Source organism: Vanellus vanellus, assembly GCF_965231255.1.
Source record: "Vanellus vanellus genome assembly, chromosome: 17".
NCBI lineage: Eukaryota > Metazoa > Chordata > Aves > Charadriiformes > Charadriidae > Vanellus > Vanellus vanellus.
In genome coordinates, this window is record NC_138922.1 from 1,891,126 (window position 1) to 1,908,674 (window position 17,549).

A 17,549-nucleotide genomic window follows, 5' to 3' on the forward strand; every position below is an offset into this window, starting at 1 on the left:
AATTCTTGCTACAAAAAATGTCTAACGGGTTTGCAGACGGAAGGTCAGAAGCCGTTACAGAGCCCACGGGCAGAGGGTCAGGGTGGCGCGACGCACCTCTCCCTGCAGCGGAGGTGGTGGGGATGGTGACCTCCCGGCCATCATGCGGTCATGGCAGAGACACAGGGCGCCACTTCGCTCGCTGCTGAGAGCAGAGATCTCTCAGATTTACACTAACATGCTCCAACGGGATCATCCAACTCTCCCCTTGCCCCCGGGCTGCCAGCGGGTGAAGCGTAGGTTGGTTTTCCCAGCTGGGTTTTGGGCTTGGTGAGGGCACCTCCTTGACGGCCATGACCCGGCTAAGAGAGGCTGGGAACGATACCTTCTACCGTCCACTCACGGACATACAACACAGAAGTGGCTGTTCTCTAAGAAGCAGCCCCAACACAGGCTTATTGCTAACAACACTGTTTATGAAAATATTTAAGCCCCTTTCTCACATATTTCCCCTACTAACTTTTCACTCGTCTGAAATATACTTGAACATGAAATCTGTACCTGTGAAATATATTTCAGCAGAGTCCCTCCTTCCAGATTAAGCACTAAATCTGAAACAAAACTAAGACAAGCTATTTCTCCATCACATGAACTGAAGGTGGCAAATTGATCACAAATTAGAACACGTACTTCAAATACAATTAAAGTTACCCTGTTTCATGATGATTTTGTTAGTTGTGGTGGAAGAAGATGAAGACATCTTCCCAGCTACCAGGAACTACCCATCTCTTACAAAAATTTGATGCCAGGCTTTTGCAGGTTCCTGGTGGGAATGCTTCTGATAGACACAAGAACAGAAATATGCATGTGGGAAGCCCAGGCTCATGGGACCAGCTTTGCAGCCAGCCAGGCTAGCAGAACAGTAGACAGAAATTAAATCTAGGCCAGGAAAGGAGGGCTTACTCCTGGGTAGCTGTCCCTGTTTCTTCCCACCCACTCACCCACCCACCCACCCCCATCCCGAAGTAACAGATCATCATTTATAAAAGGAACATTAAAACATTGAAAAATATTTCATTTTTCCTTAAAACACGATTCACTGGTTAGAAGACTTTTATGACAAAATTTCCGTTCCATGTGGTGATCTGTGTGGTTCATTAAAAATAGTTTTCCACATTTCAAAGAGTGATTCAGTATCGTTTGGAAGCTTAGATTGGTACAGGGTCAGTCAGAACTTAATGACTGCATTTTACAGTATGTATGTATGTATGTGAGTTTATGTGTACATATATACACACATACATGTATCTGTATTAATGAGAGAGTTGTATAAAATCCACTGCAGCTTACTATTATGTGCTGCTGCTTGGGGAATGCAAATAATTATCAGTTTGTAGGAAATAATATAAACTTTTCTACATCACCCTCCCCCAGTCCCTGCACATGCACTCTGGGAACTGGACACTCCACAGATGTGTGTTTCCACCTGTGGGTTGGAGAAAAAGACAGATCAATTCTTCAGAGTATATTAGATTAATCAAGGCAGATTATATTTTACTGTACATAGGAATGTGACTGCTTCCTGCTTTTCTCCTGAGTGCAGGATGTTATGGTGACTCAGACGTGAGGAGAAGAAAGCAGAAAGGTCAAAGTGCAGGTAACAGCATCCCTTAGAGCTGCTGCCTGCTAGGGACCCTGACCAGAAGGAGAGCAGTGGGAAATGTGGGGAACTGCATCCCACCCTACGCCAGCACTCTCATTCTGGACAGACACTGGATTGCAACACATCAGACATGATGTGGCAGGACAACAGTGACAAACAATATTACTAAAAATGCTTTGCTGTTCTACAGTGTCTGTTGTGAGAGGGTCTCAAAGCACTTCATTGACATTATGGTATGAGCCCTCATAATGCCTCTGCAGAATAGGAAAGTGTTATCATCGTAACATGTTGACCACGGGGAACTGAAGTGCTGGGGACCAGGCTGTGGATCATGACACCTGGTCCTGGACCAAGTGTCCTTCCACTGAGAAACTCTCAGAACGAGGAATAATGGAAAAAATGACATAAGAACACCTGCGTGTGCTGAAACGCCACTGCTCTAGCTACCGACCCATTCCAGCACACAAAGCAAGCCATGGGAACACATGGTGCCCAGGAATGAATTGTGGTCATCCAGGGCACAGTGCCTTCCCAGAGAAATTTGCTGAATTTTTTCTGTGGTGGTGGCAGAGTCCCTGAAGAGATTTGGCCTAGAAAGGCTTTTTGATGGTTCTTGTGGGACACATTTGCTTGAAACAGTTGAGTGGATGGAAAAGACGAGGAAACGGGGCTAAGATTTCTTTGGAGGATTATTGCCCCTGGAGGACAAGTTAGCAGAGGGCCTGTGATATTTGTCAGTCAGAACAAGAGAAGGCTCTGAGGTCAAATGGCCTGGAGCACAGTATCTGCACGGGCTACTCAAGTGAAAAATTTCCATATTTGCATCTGGTCCAGCAGCTTCTTAGTTCACAAATGGAACATTTAGATGAAGGCTAGAGCTTGAGACATACAGCTATGGAAATGGAAAGAGAGGAGTGTTCACCTACCCGTGGCCTCACATGGTCACCTCTGCTCCTCCAGCTCTGCCACCTCAACTCCTGGAGACTCTAGGGTGGACTCTCCTCTCCCACAGTGTTCGCATCTCCCTGCTTGCAGAGGGGAAGATCCTGGTTTTGCTTGGGCCAAGAGAGAATGGAAGAGCCCCAGAACCTCAGCAGGGACTGCCTCCCCATCAGCCATGTGCGTTTCTCTTCTCTTCACAAGAGTCACAAACTTCGGTCTGCGGGAAGGTCAGCAAGGGTAATATTTTCACAGGGATTGCCTTCTGTGAAGAAATATCCAGTGACTGAGCTGAGGAGCTTGGAGGTAGTCAGGGGAGAGAAGTGTCCATCAAGGGAATGGTCAGGAGATGAGGTGTGAGCCTTTTCTCTCTCGTCCCTCCCATGCCATGGACTGCCACCCTGATCCATAGACAATTCTCGTTGTTGCCCAGGATGATTTTTCCCCAAGGCTGCATGGTAATGACCATCTGAACCATGGAGACTCTTATTTATTCCTTCTCGGCTCAGTTTCCGTCAAACAAAGCCCCAGTACTCACAGATGGAGTCCTTTCTGAACACAGTCTCCATCAGGCGGGGCAGAAGAAAGCTCATGAACTAGGGCCAGCAGTCCCAGGACAGTCTGGGAAAGTGAAAGACCATGTGGCCACCCCACTGAGGTCTACCTCTAAATCCCACCAGGGAAGATGGCATGCTCCTCCTGCCTATCCTGCACCAGAAAAAGCTGGTGCTGCATCACAAACCTCCACTCAAGACTCAATCTCACAAGAACCTACGATCACTGTATACTACAGGACCAACGTATTGAGCTGGGAACATCATTAAGGCCGGGAGGTGGGAGGTATTTCAGGGGAGGGAGAAGGGCAGAGCTAATTTAGATGAAGTTTAGTGAAGAGCCGTGTAGGAAATGCCTCAATGTGGGAATGTAGGACATGAAGAGAGCAGTACTGTGTGGGAATGTGTTTACAGCCTGAAGGCAGTTGTCATTTCACCCAGAGGAGGCAGCATGCCTGCCACTCGGATTGGCAGCATGGGTGTGTGTATGTGGTGGGGCTTTGAGTGCACACCGTGGATGGTGAGTGCTGGAGAGTGTCCATCACTAACACAGCACTGGGTCTGGCTGGCCTTCAAAACCTCTGAGACCCTTTCCTGGACACAGAAGTATGTTCTAGTGTGAGTTAGTTTGATAGGAACACAAATACAAGAAAAAAAAAAACAAACCAAACAAACCTAAACCAAAACCAAAACCAACAAAAAACAAAGCAAAACCCAATCTGGCTAGAAAGCCAAAGATAAAACCCTCACAAATTCTGGACCCACGAGTCTACGTTTTAAAGATTTTACAAATATACAGTATCTAATTAGCATTATATCAGATATACAACATGCCCATTTATTATAATTATGCTGGATATATATTTTATATGCATGAAATGTAACTGTCTTCATGGTTAGGATTGGTACTCGGTGGAATTGGAATTTGGAAGGTTTTCTTGGGAGGCCATTACATGGAGACAAAATCATGGAAAATTACCGACCTGCTTTTCGGTAGACAGACTCCCTCAGCTTTGTGCTTCTGCTAAGGGCTAGAAAAAGATTTGCTACATATGGAGGTCTAGGTTGTAACTGAGAGGAGAAAATATGTTCAGAAACAGGGGAACTGGGCCAGTGGAAAATGCTGTCGGGAAAATAAACTTCTAGGGAGAAATCCAGGCTCGGTGAAACGTGTGGTAGCCTTGCCTTGCGGAGTCAGGACTGCCCCCAGCACAGGTCAGCAGTGCGAAGCTGAACAAATTCTGGTGCTTTAGGTTCAGCAGTGGCAAGAAGCTGGAGGAAGAGAAACCCTCTGCCTCCTTCCTATTTACATGTTGGAGACACCAAGATACTAGAATGAGTGGAGAAAAGGGTCTAACAAGCATTTCAGCATATTTGTGCTTATTGAACACATCAACCCCACTACTTCCTACACTGAGAGAGCAGGCGATTTGTAGGCACTAGTATATTTTTATCTTATGAGTATATTTAATATAAACTAAAACTTTATTTCTCAGCCAGCCTATTCTTGTCCCTAGATCTGCCAGTCCCCTAGGAAAGTCTGCCCTTGAATTCGCTCCAAGGGTGAGGAAGAACAGATGTATGGGTGCTGGCTGATGAGCGGTCTGGAGGTGATCTCCAGCAGCCAGAAGCTTACCTACTTGCTACAGAAAGGCCAAACATGAGGGCCGGCATGAGGAGTGAGAACAGGACCCCTTCCGGCTAGGATGGGGTGCTGCATTTCCTCCTCCCTGCCTTGGGCTGCATGAGACTGCTTCTACTTGTAGTCCTAAACTCATAAAAACAATGAGATAATGTAGGTGAGCCCTTGGAAGGAGCCATCTACTACTATGGCTTTCTTTGACAGAAACTGATGCATGTCAGGAAATTTCCTCTATTATCCCTCGCTATCATCTGGTTGCTTGCTTGGGTTCTTCTTATGTCACCGATGAAGGGGTGGCTTTGAAAACAACAACGTGGATGGGACTGTCAGAGAAGTCTTTTCAGACACTGAGTTATTAGAGGTTATCTTGGCCTATAAGGCCACTGCAGTATGGGGTGCCGTGGCCACCCCAGTCCTTAATGAGTATCTACAATGCACGAGGTCATATCAAACAGTCACCTCTGTTTTGCTCGCTGTGCGGTAGTGATGGTGGTGTCCTGGAATATAATGCAGTTGTTCTACTGTGTTGTGCCGTCGGGAGGCGAACGCTTGGCGCTTGGCAGAGGTTGGGTTCATACCTAAGGTATTATACAAGTTATTTGAGGCACTAGGATGGGAGTGCATTTTTGTCATCCTGTAGCGATCCAAGACGGGTGTTGATACAAAGACGTCTGTGTGTGACAATGCCCGTGACATAGACTGCTCGGGGTACCCCGACCGCTCTGGGGAGAGCAGGGGGTCTTGGGAGTGGAGGCGCTCTGCGGACAGAAGCTGTTCATCTGAGAGGATCCGTTCATAGGACATGCTAAACTCCTCGGGCATGATCCTCTCAGGAGACAGCACTCTGTCCTGGGACATGGCCCTGATGGGACGGCGAGGCCTGTCCCTGTGGTTGGTCTGTTGAGACATTTTGATGACGTTGATAGGGAGCGTGCCCCGGGCTGCCAGGTCGGGCAGGTGCCTCCTCCTCATGTAGTATTCATCAGCCTCTTTGTCAGCTGTGGGAAAGGAAAGGGAACAGTTAGATGTGTCAGAGCGTTGTCCCACGGTGTGAAAAGGGGTTGTGTACAGCACATGGCCTTGGAGCAGCCTCCTGGTGAGACCCAAGGGACCATCTACCAGCAGCTGGACCGGGCCATGGACATCCACATCAGGGTGCTGCCTGTCAGAGAGATGCCAGCCCTGTGTGGGATGTGTCACCATGGGCTTATGGCAGACAGAGAGAGTTATAACTGCATGCAGATGGGTACAAGTCCATCTGCAATGCATCACACCTTTTCGCACCATGACACAACAGACTCCGTACGCTGTCGAGTCCCGACCATTATATTGCAGGATTTACATGAATGACAAGTTATGGAGAAATTATCAAATGTCGCCTTCACAATACACTTATAAAGAAAGCACAGGGAAGGTGAGCTGAGGCAGTCGAGTTCCCCTTTTGAGGAAACGCATACCTCGTTTCTGGCCTCGGGTGTGGATATGCTCTGGAATCCATCAGTGCCCTCATCACATTTTTAGTTACTGTTTTTGAATACTTGTAAATGTGATCACAAAGCAGGTTTGGTGGGCATGGGATGCTCTCTCTGAGACACTGAATCAACTGCCTAAGGTTTCATTTTTTCAGGTACCTTGGTTGCTATCACAGAATTTATCCTATGGAACGTTTCTTTCTCAGTTTGCTGCTTCTGTGTCTTAAATGATCTCTTGGTTGCACAGGAACTCAGAACAAACACACACATATCCACCCTCCTCTTTTTTGCTTTCAGACAGATGTCTCGGTATCAGAGAGGATGTTGGCTGCTGCAGATGTACCCCGATACATCACTTCAGTCCTACAGCAGCTGGAATGATCTGGTTCAACCAACTTGTAATTTGAAGAAGAAACTCCACAATTATTTCTGATTAAAAAAAAAAAAAAAACAAAACAAAAAAACAAACCCCCAAAACAACAACAGAAACACAAAATCTTTCTGGTAAACCCCATTAATGTTCATGTGCCTTAAATTGGGGTACTGGGATTACCTGGAATGAGGATTAGCAGTCTGTGGGCTTCGAGCCCAGTGCAGTTTCTGAACTGTCATAATGTACTTGAGGTCGCAGAGGTGTAAAGCATGGAACGGAACATCAGTCCCTTACCAGAAATATACTGTCATAAGTGGAAGAGCATAATGCTGGCCTCTGTGGGTCAGGGGAGGGAGGCATGTTTAATGCTCAAAACTGATCATCTCTATGAGCCTTCCTCCTCATTTCTTTGTCTGAGATGTTTTCTTGATGTGTCCAAAAGCATCTCCCATCCTTTCTGACTCATCAGTGACTTCAGAAGACCCCAGAGTGAGACTCATCCCAGACACCTTCTCTTCTTGGAGAAGACAGCACAACACCCACTGGTGTGCAGGAAGGGGATTCCTCATGCAAAGGTAAAGAAAATTTCTCCACCTTACAGAGGCAACAGGATGTCATGCAAAGAAACCTTATGGGAGCAGCCTGGCATAGAGACTACAGAGCTGGCAACACATACACAGATGACCCAATAAGTACTTTCCCTACCAGTCTTGAGCAAACTGTTGATGGGCAAAGACATCATCTCCTATATGTCCTGGACTGCTTTTGGGACCTATCATAAAATTCCTTTGGAAAGTCTCTTCCTTATAAGACAAGTATGAAAAAGATACATGATAATAAAGAGGAACCCCATTGATTTTCTCAGCTCCAGTATTTCATTCAGTAGTAGGTGCTGTAAGATGGAAAAGTATCAGATGGTGGAAGAGGAAAATTTCACATGCATGGAGCTTCCGAAGATGTTTGAGTGAGAGCAAAGCCCTGCTGTGGGACAGTATGTGTGTTCATGAAGTGGGTGAGACAGACGGTTCCACTTACGACACTTAGAGTCTCTGTAGGCATTCAGCAGACCTAGTTAAATACGCTGTGGAAATTTCCTATTTCCTCTGACATAGCCATAAATCTGTAAGTTTTATGCACAACATTTGCTGACAAATGAAGACAATTGGCTGCCTGTCCCATGGGGCAGAGTAATTTCAGAGGAAATGTCAATGCCTTATGATACGTGATTGGTGCTGACAACATCCCAGGAGTTTGCTCACAAAACAGTTACACATTGGTGCCTTAAGGTCTTCAGCCGAATCCTGGAGTGCAATAAGCATCCTGTGCTGGATGATCTCACCCACTAATTTCCTCATGTCCTCTCCCACACATTCAGCGATGCCCCTGGACCCTGCTCTTCATGGTCCTATAAACAGGCCACATAACCCAGAGGAGCTGTGAGGATGATGGTTGATCCCCCTTTCTCAGCATCCAAAAGTACAAGCTGAGAGCACGTGTGCTGAAATGCACCACCTGTTGGCACCGCTGTTGCTGCCAACCCCTTCTTTATAACATATACACCACCAAGGCATGAGGATTGCCCAGAGATCTCCTCTACTGGCATGCTTGCTGCTGATGGAATTTACTCTCCCAAGTATATATTGTAGGAATTAGTCTGTTTTGCAATCAAAACCTTCTTGGAAGGGTATCCCATTGCAAATGTCAGACAGCAGCTCCCCTGGCTTCAAACTCTTGTGTCTTTAAAATTACCTTCTAGGAAGCCTGAGAAGGACTGAAAAATCTTAAACATTTTTATTCTATAAAGTGGCCATAGGTAGACTTGCACACACGTAGTGTGCACAGGCTTGATAATGATGCTCGAGGCTGGGTGCAGAGTAGGAGCTAAGCAATTAGCACTCTGGCACTTGGCCTCTGCTCTGGATGAGAGAAGTTCCACTGGATTTGCCCAAGTGACTCTAAATAGATGTAATTAAAGCAGAGAACATCCCAAATAGAGATGTGCTTGGATGCTCACACCTGGCTGTGGTAATTGCCAGCAGGAGCTAAACCAGCTTATGTGCGGTTTACAGTGGTCTGAGGCTGCTAGTGAGGCAGGAGAATCAGATGATTAAAAGTGGTTTGAAGTTGTTCCTTGCTAATTTGCATAAAAAATGCAGCATGCTCTACACTTTACAAGTCTTGCCAATTAGGAGCATTAAAAATATCCTTTCCTTCCCTCTTCCATCCCTGTAAACAGTGTAGAGGTCTGCATGGCCTTTTGCTGGCAGTGGCTAAACCATTAAGGGAACTGATTTCATTTCAAAGGTGTTTCTAAGCTGGGGCAGGCTGTCTCCTCCTGTGATGCTGAGAGACACATTTAGACGTCGGCACAGCTATTCCAGGAACATTTTCAGGTGTATACAAACTTCACATCTCCATCTCAAAGGAATCAAAGCCGAAACGGCAGTTTCCCGTGAACAACACGCTGGTTTAAGCAGGCACCAGACAGACATTTAACAGGCTGTTGCCTCTGAAAAGTGGTGTCAGTCCACGAGTGTTGCTGAACCAGTCATGGAGAACGTAGCTCAACAAGAGGCTGAGCGTGCCGCATCACACACATCCCTTGGCGCCGAGGGAGAAGCTCAGCACAGCTCCAAAACCGCAGCGTTTCTGCACCCAGGGAGAGCAATGAAATAAATACAGCTACAGGGTCTTGAGGTTGGAGGCACCGGGTGCTTCACCCAGTGGGTGGGGGTGGGAACTGTGGACATCTGGTTGCAGTTTGCTAAAAACAAAATGTCTCCAGGACCTGAAACCACCCAGTCTGACTCATCTCATCGTCATTGCAGAGGCAAGTTCACTGGGACAGTGAGGCTCTGGTACCGCTACCCCTTATCTTCCCGTTGACGCTCATATGAAAGCTGACATTTGTAATTTTAGCTGAAATAAAACTACAATCAAATAGGTTTCTCCCTCATGGACATGCTTAAAAATTCAAAAATGTCTCCAAAGTGGATTCCAAAATGCCATAACCGATGAGCAGACAGAAAGAAATCACTGCTCTATTGATTGACAGAAATTTATCTTCTTTTAAGCTAGTCTCAGACTTCTGGAGTTTCACTAATCTTTTTCAAATATGTGGAAGTAGAATTACTGGGTATCACATTTTCTGCACTATTTCTGCAGGTTTTTTCAATGTTTTATTTCTTTGGGGTTCCCCCCCCCCCTCCCTTCTTTCCTCCTTTGGCAGTTTCTGAAACATTGACCAGGGCTGGTCTCACCAAACTTCAGGAGTGTTTGAGTGCTTCATCTCATTTGGGTTTAGGATCAGCTGCTTTGCCCTCAGGCAGCATTTTTTCCCATTTTTCCCATTCGGAGGGAAAGCCCCAAATAAATGCTCTTACTGACACATCTCACCTCAACATGTCTAATACGCCATCACAGAAAGGCAGAGCACAGCTCCTCTGACGCTGTAATTAGAGAAACGAAGTACATTTGTGGTGTTCTGGGAAGGGAGTGTGGAAAAGCCAAGGATATGTTTTCTTCCCGTAGTTGTATGTTAACATGGTTAAAATATGTGCATATGTGTATGTATGTAATGCCATCATAGTAATTTCTTCGCTTTTCTTTCTCTGCGGTTCCAGTGTATTTCCTCTTTGGGCTTGTCTCTCCTGTTTTAATTTGCTTTAACATTTTTAAGCTGCCTAGTCATTTGTGATGAGTCTTTAGCCAATACCAAGCGGTTTAATATGCCTGAAGATACGAGCTTCCTTCCTGACTGACCTTTCTGACTTAGGTGGAAACGGCGATTCCCTGGAGCGCTGGGCAGGACAGAATTAATACGGCTGCTCTTGCTCAGCCGTGTGATCCCACACCCACCCACTGCTGCTCGTCCCACACCCCAGCCTGACGGGGCTGCCGGGGCAAAGAGGGCATAGGGCTTCCCACGGAGATGGTTCCCTGCTCCTCGGAGATCCTCCTGCCTGGCTTCACAGACAGCAACCCCTCATGGGTTTCCTGCTCTCTGTGCCCTGGAGTAAGAGCGGGGGAGGTAAACAGCCATGGAAGCAGAAAGCTCACTGCTTGTATGGGACCTGGTTCTGGTTCGCTTCAGTGCAGCCAACAGCCTGTTTCTTACTGCGCCTGGACATCTGCAAGCCCGTGCTCTGGAAGGAGAAGCAGCCATGGTGCTGCTTTCCCAGTTAAATGCCAGCAGAAGGGAGTTGCCCTGCAAATCCAGCAGCGAGGAGCTCCCCTCCACAAGCTGGGAGCATTCCCCAGGGACGCACAGGGGCAGGCAGCAGGTATAGCTCATCTCTTCATTGTTGCATGAATCACTCAGATGAGTCTCCTAAAGCAGGATGTGCTTCTTTAAGCTCTAAGCATCAAAAATTAGGCTCGTTATCCAGCAAAGAGCTAGGTAGCTTGCCAGAGCAACTCCGGTGTCAATGAGAGACTGGGACCTTCAGAGGGTTTCCCATAATGTGGAGATGACTGACCTTCTTCACTGGTTATAGAGATGTCTGCATCAAACGAAGACACAAGAGGCCTGATTGCTGGATGGCTAAAGTAGGGTGAGGTGGATCCGACCATACCCTTGCTGAGCTCTGTCTCCTCATCACCGGCATGGAGATACTAAATACTCTTTCTTCCTGGATGTGCCTTGATTATTCAATTTAAATGTCTTTCACTATTTGTCTCTGCTAACTGGGAAAATAAGTGACCTTTATCTGTCTGGCAAGCCTGAAGAAACCCAGACAAATGGTGTTTTACAAGGGAATGTCTAGGAGCTGGGTGCCTATTTTCCTTTGGCGCTGGAGAAGATCAGCTATAAGAAAGTGATTCAGTGATTCGAGAAGTGCTGAGTATATGCAAGCCCAGTGGGAGCACGGACTGCTTAGTGCTTTTAGAGCTGAAACCACTTATTTAGTTACTCAAACATGTAGTGTGAGGCAGTTGGTTTGGCATTTGTCAGGTGCTTTGCAAGAGGATGGTTTGGTGCCTTGAAAAGGTGACTGAAGTGTGTCTAGACCTGCCATTGATGGATAAATAGCTGATATTCCCATTGCAGTGTGCAGGAATTCCTTCCTAGGGTTGATGATGCTGAAAAGTTAAGGGGGTGTATGAACCTCACTCTAGCCAATGGCCAAAGACTAACTCTCATGTTCTTCGATTCAGGTTGACTGTCAGATATCCTCTGGATGTCCACAGGGACACCAACTGTCCAGAGGGTCAGGAAAAGCTGAAGGGAGTGAGACTGACTATGCTCAGCACATTCTTGAGGACATTTGTGCTGGGCATGTTAGCATAAGCCTATTTTTGTCATTTTAGGCAAATATCTAGGAAATACAGTGCTAGAGGACAATACTTATTCCCTTCTACTGTGATCTACGGAGGTTGGACAGGTAGGAACATGTCCTTTCTTCAGCTGCTGAGCAAAACTTTCTGCGCCCAATGGGTCAGGCCACTGAGACACCTCTTAGTAAGATATTGCTCAGTGCGCAGATGGCATTGCTTGGTGTGAGTGAATTTATACTCGGTGTGAATCAGATAAGCATTGTAGGAGTAGGTAGAGGATAGCGTTCAAATCTGACATACTTTTCCAGATGTTGGCTGGGGAAGCGGTGGGAGTTTCAGTCAGCTTTCGTTTGTGTTTTTTTTTAATGTTCCAGTGAGATACATCAATAACTTTAACATAGAGCTTAACGAGATTTCACTGAGCACCTATGCACAATATGTAAAGCAATAAATGAACCACAGGCTGGAAGAAGTCTTGACCATCCCCTGCATTGCGACAGGAGCATCCATTGCTGCTGTTCCTGGTGAGCACTTCTCTAACCTGCTCTCAACGATGCCAGGACAGAGATCTCCCAGGCTCTGAATAGGAAGCATGTAACCCAGGTAATCCCAGGCACTGTAAATCAATTACAAATGAAATTGTAGGTTTTGGGCCTATCCAGGGGGTATAATTTTTGTGCTGAGAAATTTTCATTTCAGTTAAGAAATGAAAACAAATCATCACCTAAAAATGGGGACATTTTAAAATAAAAATATTGTAAAAATATTACAATGCCGTGATTTCAAGGGTTTTCCAATATCAGATAGTATTATCAAAGCCGCTCAAGAACATGGACAGTTCATCACTGGGATGCAGCTGGGAGTGTGAGATTCACATGTGACCAGGGAACAAATCTCATGGCAGAAGTAGAGTTGTGTGGATGGCACACTGAACAGGGAAGATGGCAGGCTCCTATCACGAAACACCTCATCTCTGTTCTCCAACACGGTTAAGCACGTGCTTGCTTTCAAGCACATCAAATGTATTTGCCTTAATGTTAAATATGTACATAAGTCCCACATTGAAGCACCAAGGAGTGGGCTGAGGTTTTTATGTGCTATATTTCCATTCAATTTTCTCTTCTGGAAAATCTTCTACGCAGAGATTTGTTACGGACAGTTCAAAGGCTTCCCTGCCACTTAATTTGCTGTGTCTCACTTAGCTGACTAAATTGGGAATGTAGATTTTATACAGACTAAGGAAGTAGGATCTGCTCCTTATCCTCACCTACCTTCAATGAAGCTATTGCAAGTAACCTAAGTTATTTCTCTAAATTAGGCAGTGTGAATACATGGCTGCATCCAGAAAATGTTCATGGAAACATACTATAAACCCAGTGTCTGAATCTGGAGAGAGCATTTGCCCACACAAATATCACTTATTTCATAATCTCACCAAAACTGAAGAGTTTGCCATCAGTAAAGGTGATGGGCTGGAGCATTACAGGAAAGTTGGCAGAACAACGCAATACATAAAACAGCAAGAAAGAACAGATATTAACTAGTGTGAGCAGGGCAGTGAGCAACATGCTGAAATATCAGAGATGCACCGTGGATCAGTGTCAGGCACAGGTCAGGACCAGGACTGGACACATACACCATGAAAACATGGCAGATCGCAGCACTGCTCAAGGCAGGCAGATGCGCTCCTCCTGAAACAGATGCTCCCAACCATTTCAGCAGCTTTCTGTTAGCCTGAGTTTGTCATCTGGTTCCATCAAGGTGAGCTCAGCTGATCTGGGGCAGCCAGTTTGGCTCATCTTGCCTCCGGCAGAAATAAAAAGGATTCTCAGGTGACTCCAGCAGCAGCAGATACAAGGCAGAGTAGTGGGAGGCAGCACAGCAAGGAGGTCAGTAAGCAAATAATCACATGTGCTCTCACAGTAATGAAGTGACTCTTTCTCTGTGCTCTTCCTTGATGGGAAGTGACAGCCAAAAGAATCATTACCGGAGATGCCAACTTGGGCAGTACAATGACAGAGAGATTATTGCCTCAACATTGTGCCCACTGTGGCTTACGAGCCAATGAGATACAAAAGAAATGAAATGAGTTGACACCTACTTAGTCTCTTCAGAGAAGAATATTTACTTGGGTTTGTCTTGACGGCAGACTCATAGGATGGTGGGAGATGAGAGAGGTTCTGGAAGGACCGGGAGAAGGACAGATCATAGGGTTCGGTGGCAGAAGTTAGGATGTTGTTCATTCGCGGCTTGTCTGGAAGAAAAAAACAACAGAGAAAGGCATGTCCACAGTGTGCACCAAAACAAGTTGAGAGAGGCAAGCCATTCCCACAAACTCCATCAGGGAGAAGAGCTGTATCTGAGCCAGCCTCAGTGACAGGCCGTTGGACGTAATTCAAACTGGCACCGGCAGACCGGTGAAAAATGGATCCTGTGGCGTTGTTTCCTTGTCCACAGTAATTATGGAGAGAAGCAAACTGCTGCCACGAAAGCACGTGGACCAACCAGCCCTCCTCACAGGGGGAGAGAGAGAGGATCTGGTGGACTGTGAGATGTCCCACTTACCGTGGCGGGCTGTGTCAGGGTGCTGTGGACTGACCCCACTGCAGCCTGTGTGAGTTCAGGCAGCATCACCTACCTTTACCCCAGCAAGCTGTGCTTTCCCCACCTGAACCTGGAGGCTCCTGGGCAAAGCCATTCCATGGCCCCACAGGGGTCCTGGTGGGCTCTAGAGACTTCCCTTGCACACGGGTAGTGGGACGTGGAGCTGTGGGGTGCACGTTTGGGTGCAGACAGAAGACAAGGCAAGGTTTGGAGAGGTTCCTGAAGCAGGAAAGGAGGTGCCAACCCTGAGGGGTGGAGAATGCCCTTTGCTTGTTTACGCCCGCTGTCGGGATGCTGATGCTGAGCACACTGTCAATAAAGATTAGTGCCGAGCCTGGATGTTAAAAGTCAAGTACAGACAATCTGCAGAGTTTGTCTGGTGTTGAAATCATGGTCCTTTGCTGCAAGCTGGACGGAAAACCATCTTTCATCAGCTCAGCCAAAGGACAAGGACCTGTTGAATTGTGTTTGTAACTCCCAGGTGTTCAGATATTAAAATAGACAGAGATAAGAGTATTTAAAATAACAGGAGCTTCAATTATTACAAACAAAGCTAGAACAGACTACAGTGGGCTCTGTGGGAGCTTGCGGCAGTGATGGGATTGCATTAACTGAGTCAAAAGGCCAAGGAGGTAGCCACTTCGAGTATGGCCTGGAAACGAAATCAGAGGGCTAAGCTCTCTGATACAGCTGAGGAGCAGCAGAATGGCCAAGTCTTGGGTTCACACATTCCTGTTGTGCACCCCCACTAAAGTGTGCTCATGAAGAGCAATGCAACATGTGCGCAGTATGCACTCACATGCCACAAGACCCTCTTACCTCCACTGGACCATGGACTGGTTGAGATTATAGCACGGCTTCTGCCCAAAAGTTACGGAGAGGCAGGAGAATTTCACCTCGACAAATGTGTTGTTGTACAAGCATTTGCTAAATTCTCTCGTCTCCCACAAAAAATGTAAATAAAATCTACCCAAGTAGAGTGCTGATATTTCAGGAGATACTTTTCTAGAGTCACAAATTAAACTGTTTCCTAAAAAAAAAAAAAAAAAAAATAAATTGCAGGAGTCAGGCCATCTCCTCCCCTGCTGCCTTTCTTCTGTGTGGGGACTCCTGTTTGAGTTAAACAGCGGAACATCATCCTCCTCTCTGAGTGCTCACATTTCACTACATCCCTGGTGCTCTCTGTGGCCTAGAAATGGACCCAGCAGTTCCCATGCATGTCTGCGCGTGGGGATGCAGAGCTGCCTCCACAGCTTTCCTCCCACTGTGACTTTCCCTAGATATTTTAGACCTTCTGGCACTTACCCCTCACATTGTACACATGCTTCTTGGTCAAAGACAGGCTGAGAGAGTCTTGTCTTCTGGCACAAAGCTGCTCAATATTTCCCAAAGCCAGCCTGGTCAGAGCACTCCTCTGTGTCTCTCAGCAGAGCTGTGTGCCCAGTGCTCAACTCAGAGGCACCTGATCCATCTGGAGTATGTCAGGGGTATCTGAGACACTCACAAAGGGCTGGAAGAAGTGATGTGGCACCTGTCAGAGACTGGATGCCACCCGTGTTTAGACATTTGAATTGCAACCACCATGCCAAGAAACCCAACACTGACTCCTCCCTGCCCCTGTCGCCACTGATTCCATGTGCTCTGCTGCTCCATGGGCTTCCTCCCAGTCAAGCTTTCCCACAGAGCGAATCACAGCAGTGCACTCCTTCCCAGCTACGTCCAGGGTATGACCTCAAGCGGAGGAACAGCTTCCCCTCTCCTTGAGCACCACTTTGGCGCCAGCATGGCATACCCCATCTTGTGCGATCCCCCACCGCTGCCGGCACAGCAAGGTGAGGGGAAGTAAACCGCGCTGGCAGGAACAGGGGCTTGGCACGTTGCAGCAAGCACCTGCATGCTGTCCTCTGGGCTCAGCAAGAGACAGCCAATGTCAGCCACCCCGCAGAAGAGGAACAGCCCAGCTCTCTGCCAGAGCATCGTTTGGTTCCCAGTTCTGAGAAATTACAAGGCACTTTCTTACAGAGTTTAGCAATGGTGAAAATTTCCTCTTAACAATGCAATAACCCTCTTGGTTAATAAACTCTTCTTTCCTATTGCTTATGTATGTCTCATTATTTTCTTGATGATGACTTCAATCCATGTCTAAGAGACTGACTGCAGGATTAGGAAGTGCATCATATTCATCAGGGAGCTGGAAACAATTGATTAGATATTATCCAGTAAACAGAGACTATATCAGCATTCAAACTATGTCCCCGCTCCTATTTGTGCTTGTGTGGCAAGGACCCCGGGGTAACATCTCTTTGCAAATTTCTCAGCCAGAACCTGTGTCTAATCTCCATTTTGCATGGAGGTCTGGACATGCTGAAATAAGCCCAGTCATATGTATGGAATTTGTGTTCAGTGCCAAAGCAGGAGCATTAATTGACTGCTTGCATGAGGTGTGTGAAATTAAGTGCCACACATTTATCTGATGTGCTTGTGCAGAATCACTACGTCTTCTTACTGCTTTTTCCATCCAGTCAGTCAGGAACAGACTGTAATGATTTTGGCAAATGAGAAGTCACCTTGAAATCCACTGCCCATCATTCAGCAAAATAAGGGATAAACTGAAATGACCAAAGATAATTTCAGGTGTCTTTTGCATAATGTAGTTTGAGGGCAAGATCAGAGAACTGGGAGACTCTAGTAAGGAGAATTGTCTTGTACAATTTATATTCTGGGACCAGTTCAGAAGAAGTTTCTTAGTAGTTCTTCACTCCTGCAATGTATTTGAGTCATGCTTTTCTCTGGTCTCTCTCCTTTTTCGTTGTGGTGTTTGTTGGCTTCTGTGGAAGATGCAGGATAATTAATTATCAGGATGTAAATAAAAGTGTCTCCCTGTTCCCTGCAAGGCAGCCGAGATTGTACACTGCTCTGCTCCCCAACATTCACACTCATTCCAGTCCAGGTCTACATTCTGGGCAATGGAAAATGGACGACGTCCCACAGTTACTGGCATTATCTTTGAAAGTCAGTATTAGTCCACATTTTCCTCACAAGCATC

At 46.5% G+C, this 17,549-nt stretch overlaps 1 protein-coding gene across 1 annotated transcript in view; it reads right to left on the reverse strand.

Annotated features, from left to right (window-relative positions):
• Nucleotides 1–5,224: 5,224 nt before the first annotated feature.
• The window catches only part of SHISA6 (shisa family member 6), a gene marked incomplete at both ends in the record, with an annotated part of 262,231 nt that continues 249,906 nt past the window's right edge, over nucleotides 5,225–17,549 (reverse strand). The window contains 2 exons of the mRNA XM_082492128.1: nucleotides 5,225–5,775; nucleotides 14,001–14,153. Coding sequence (XP_082348254.1) covers nucleotides 5,225–5,775; nucleotides 14,001–14,153 — 704 coding nt within the window. The remainder of the gene's footprint in view (nucleotides 5,776–14,000; nucleotides 14,154–17,549) is intronic.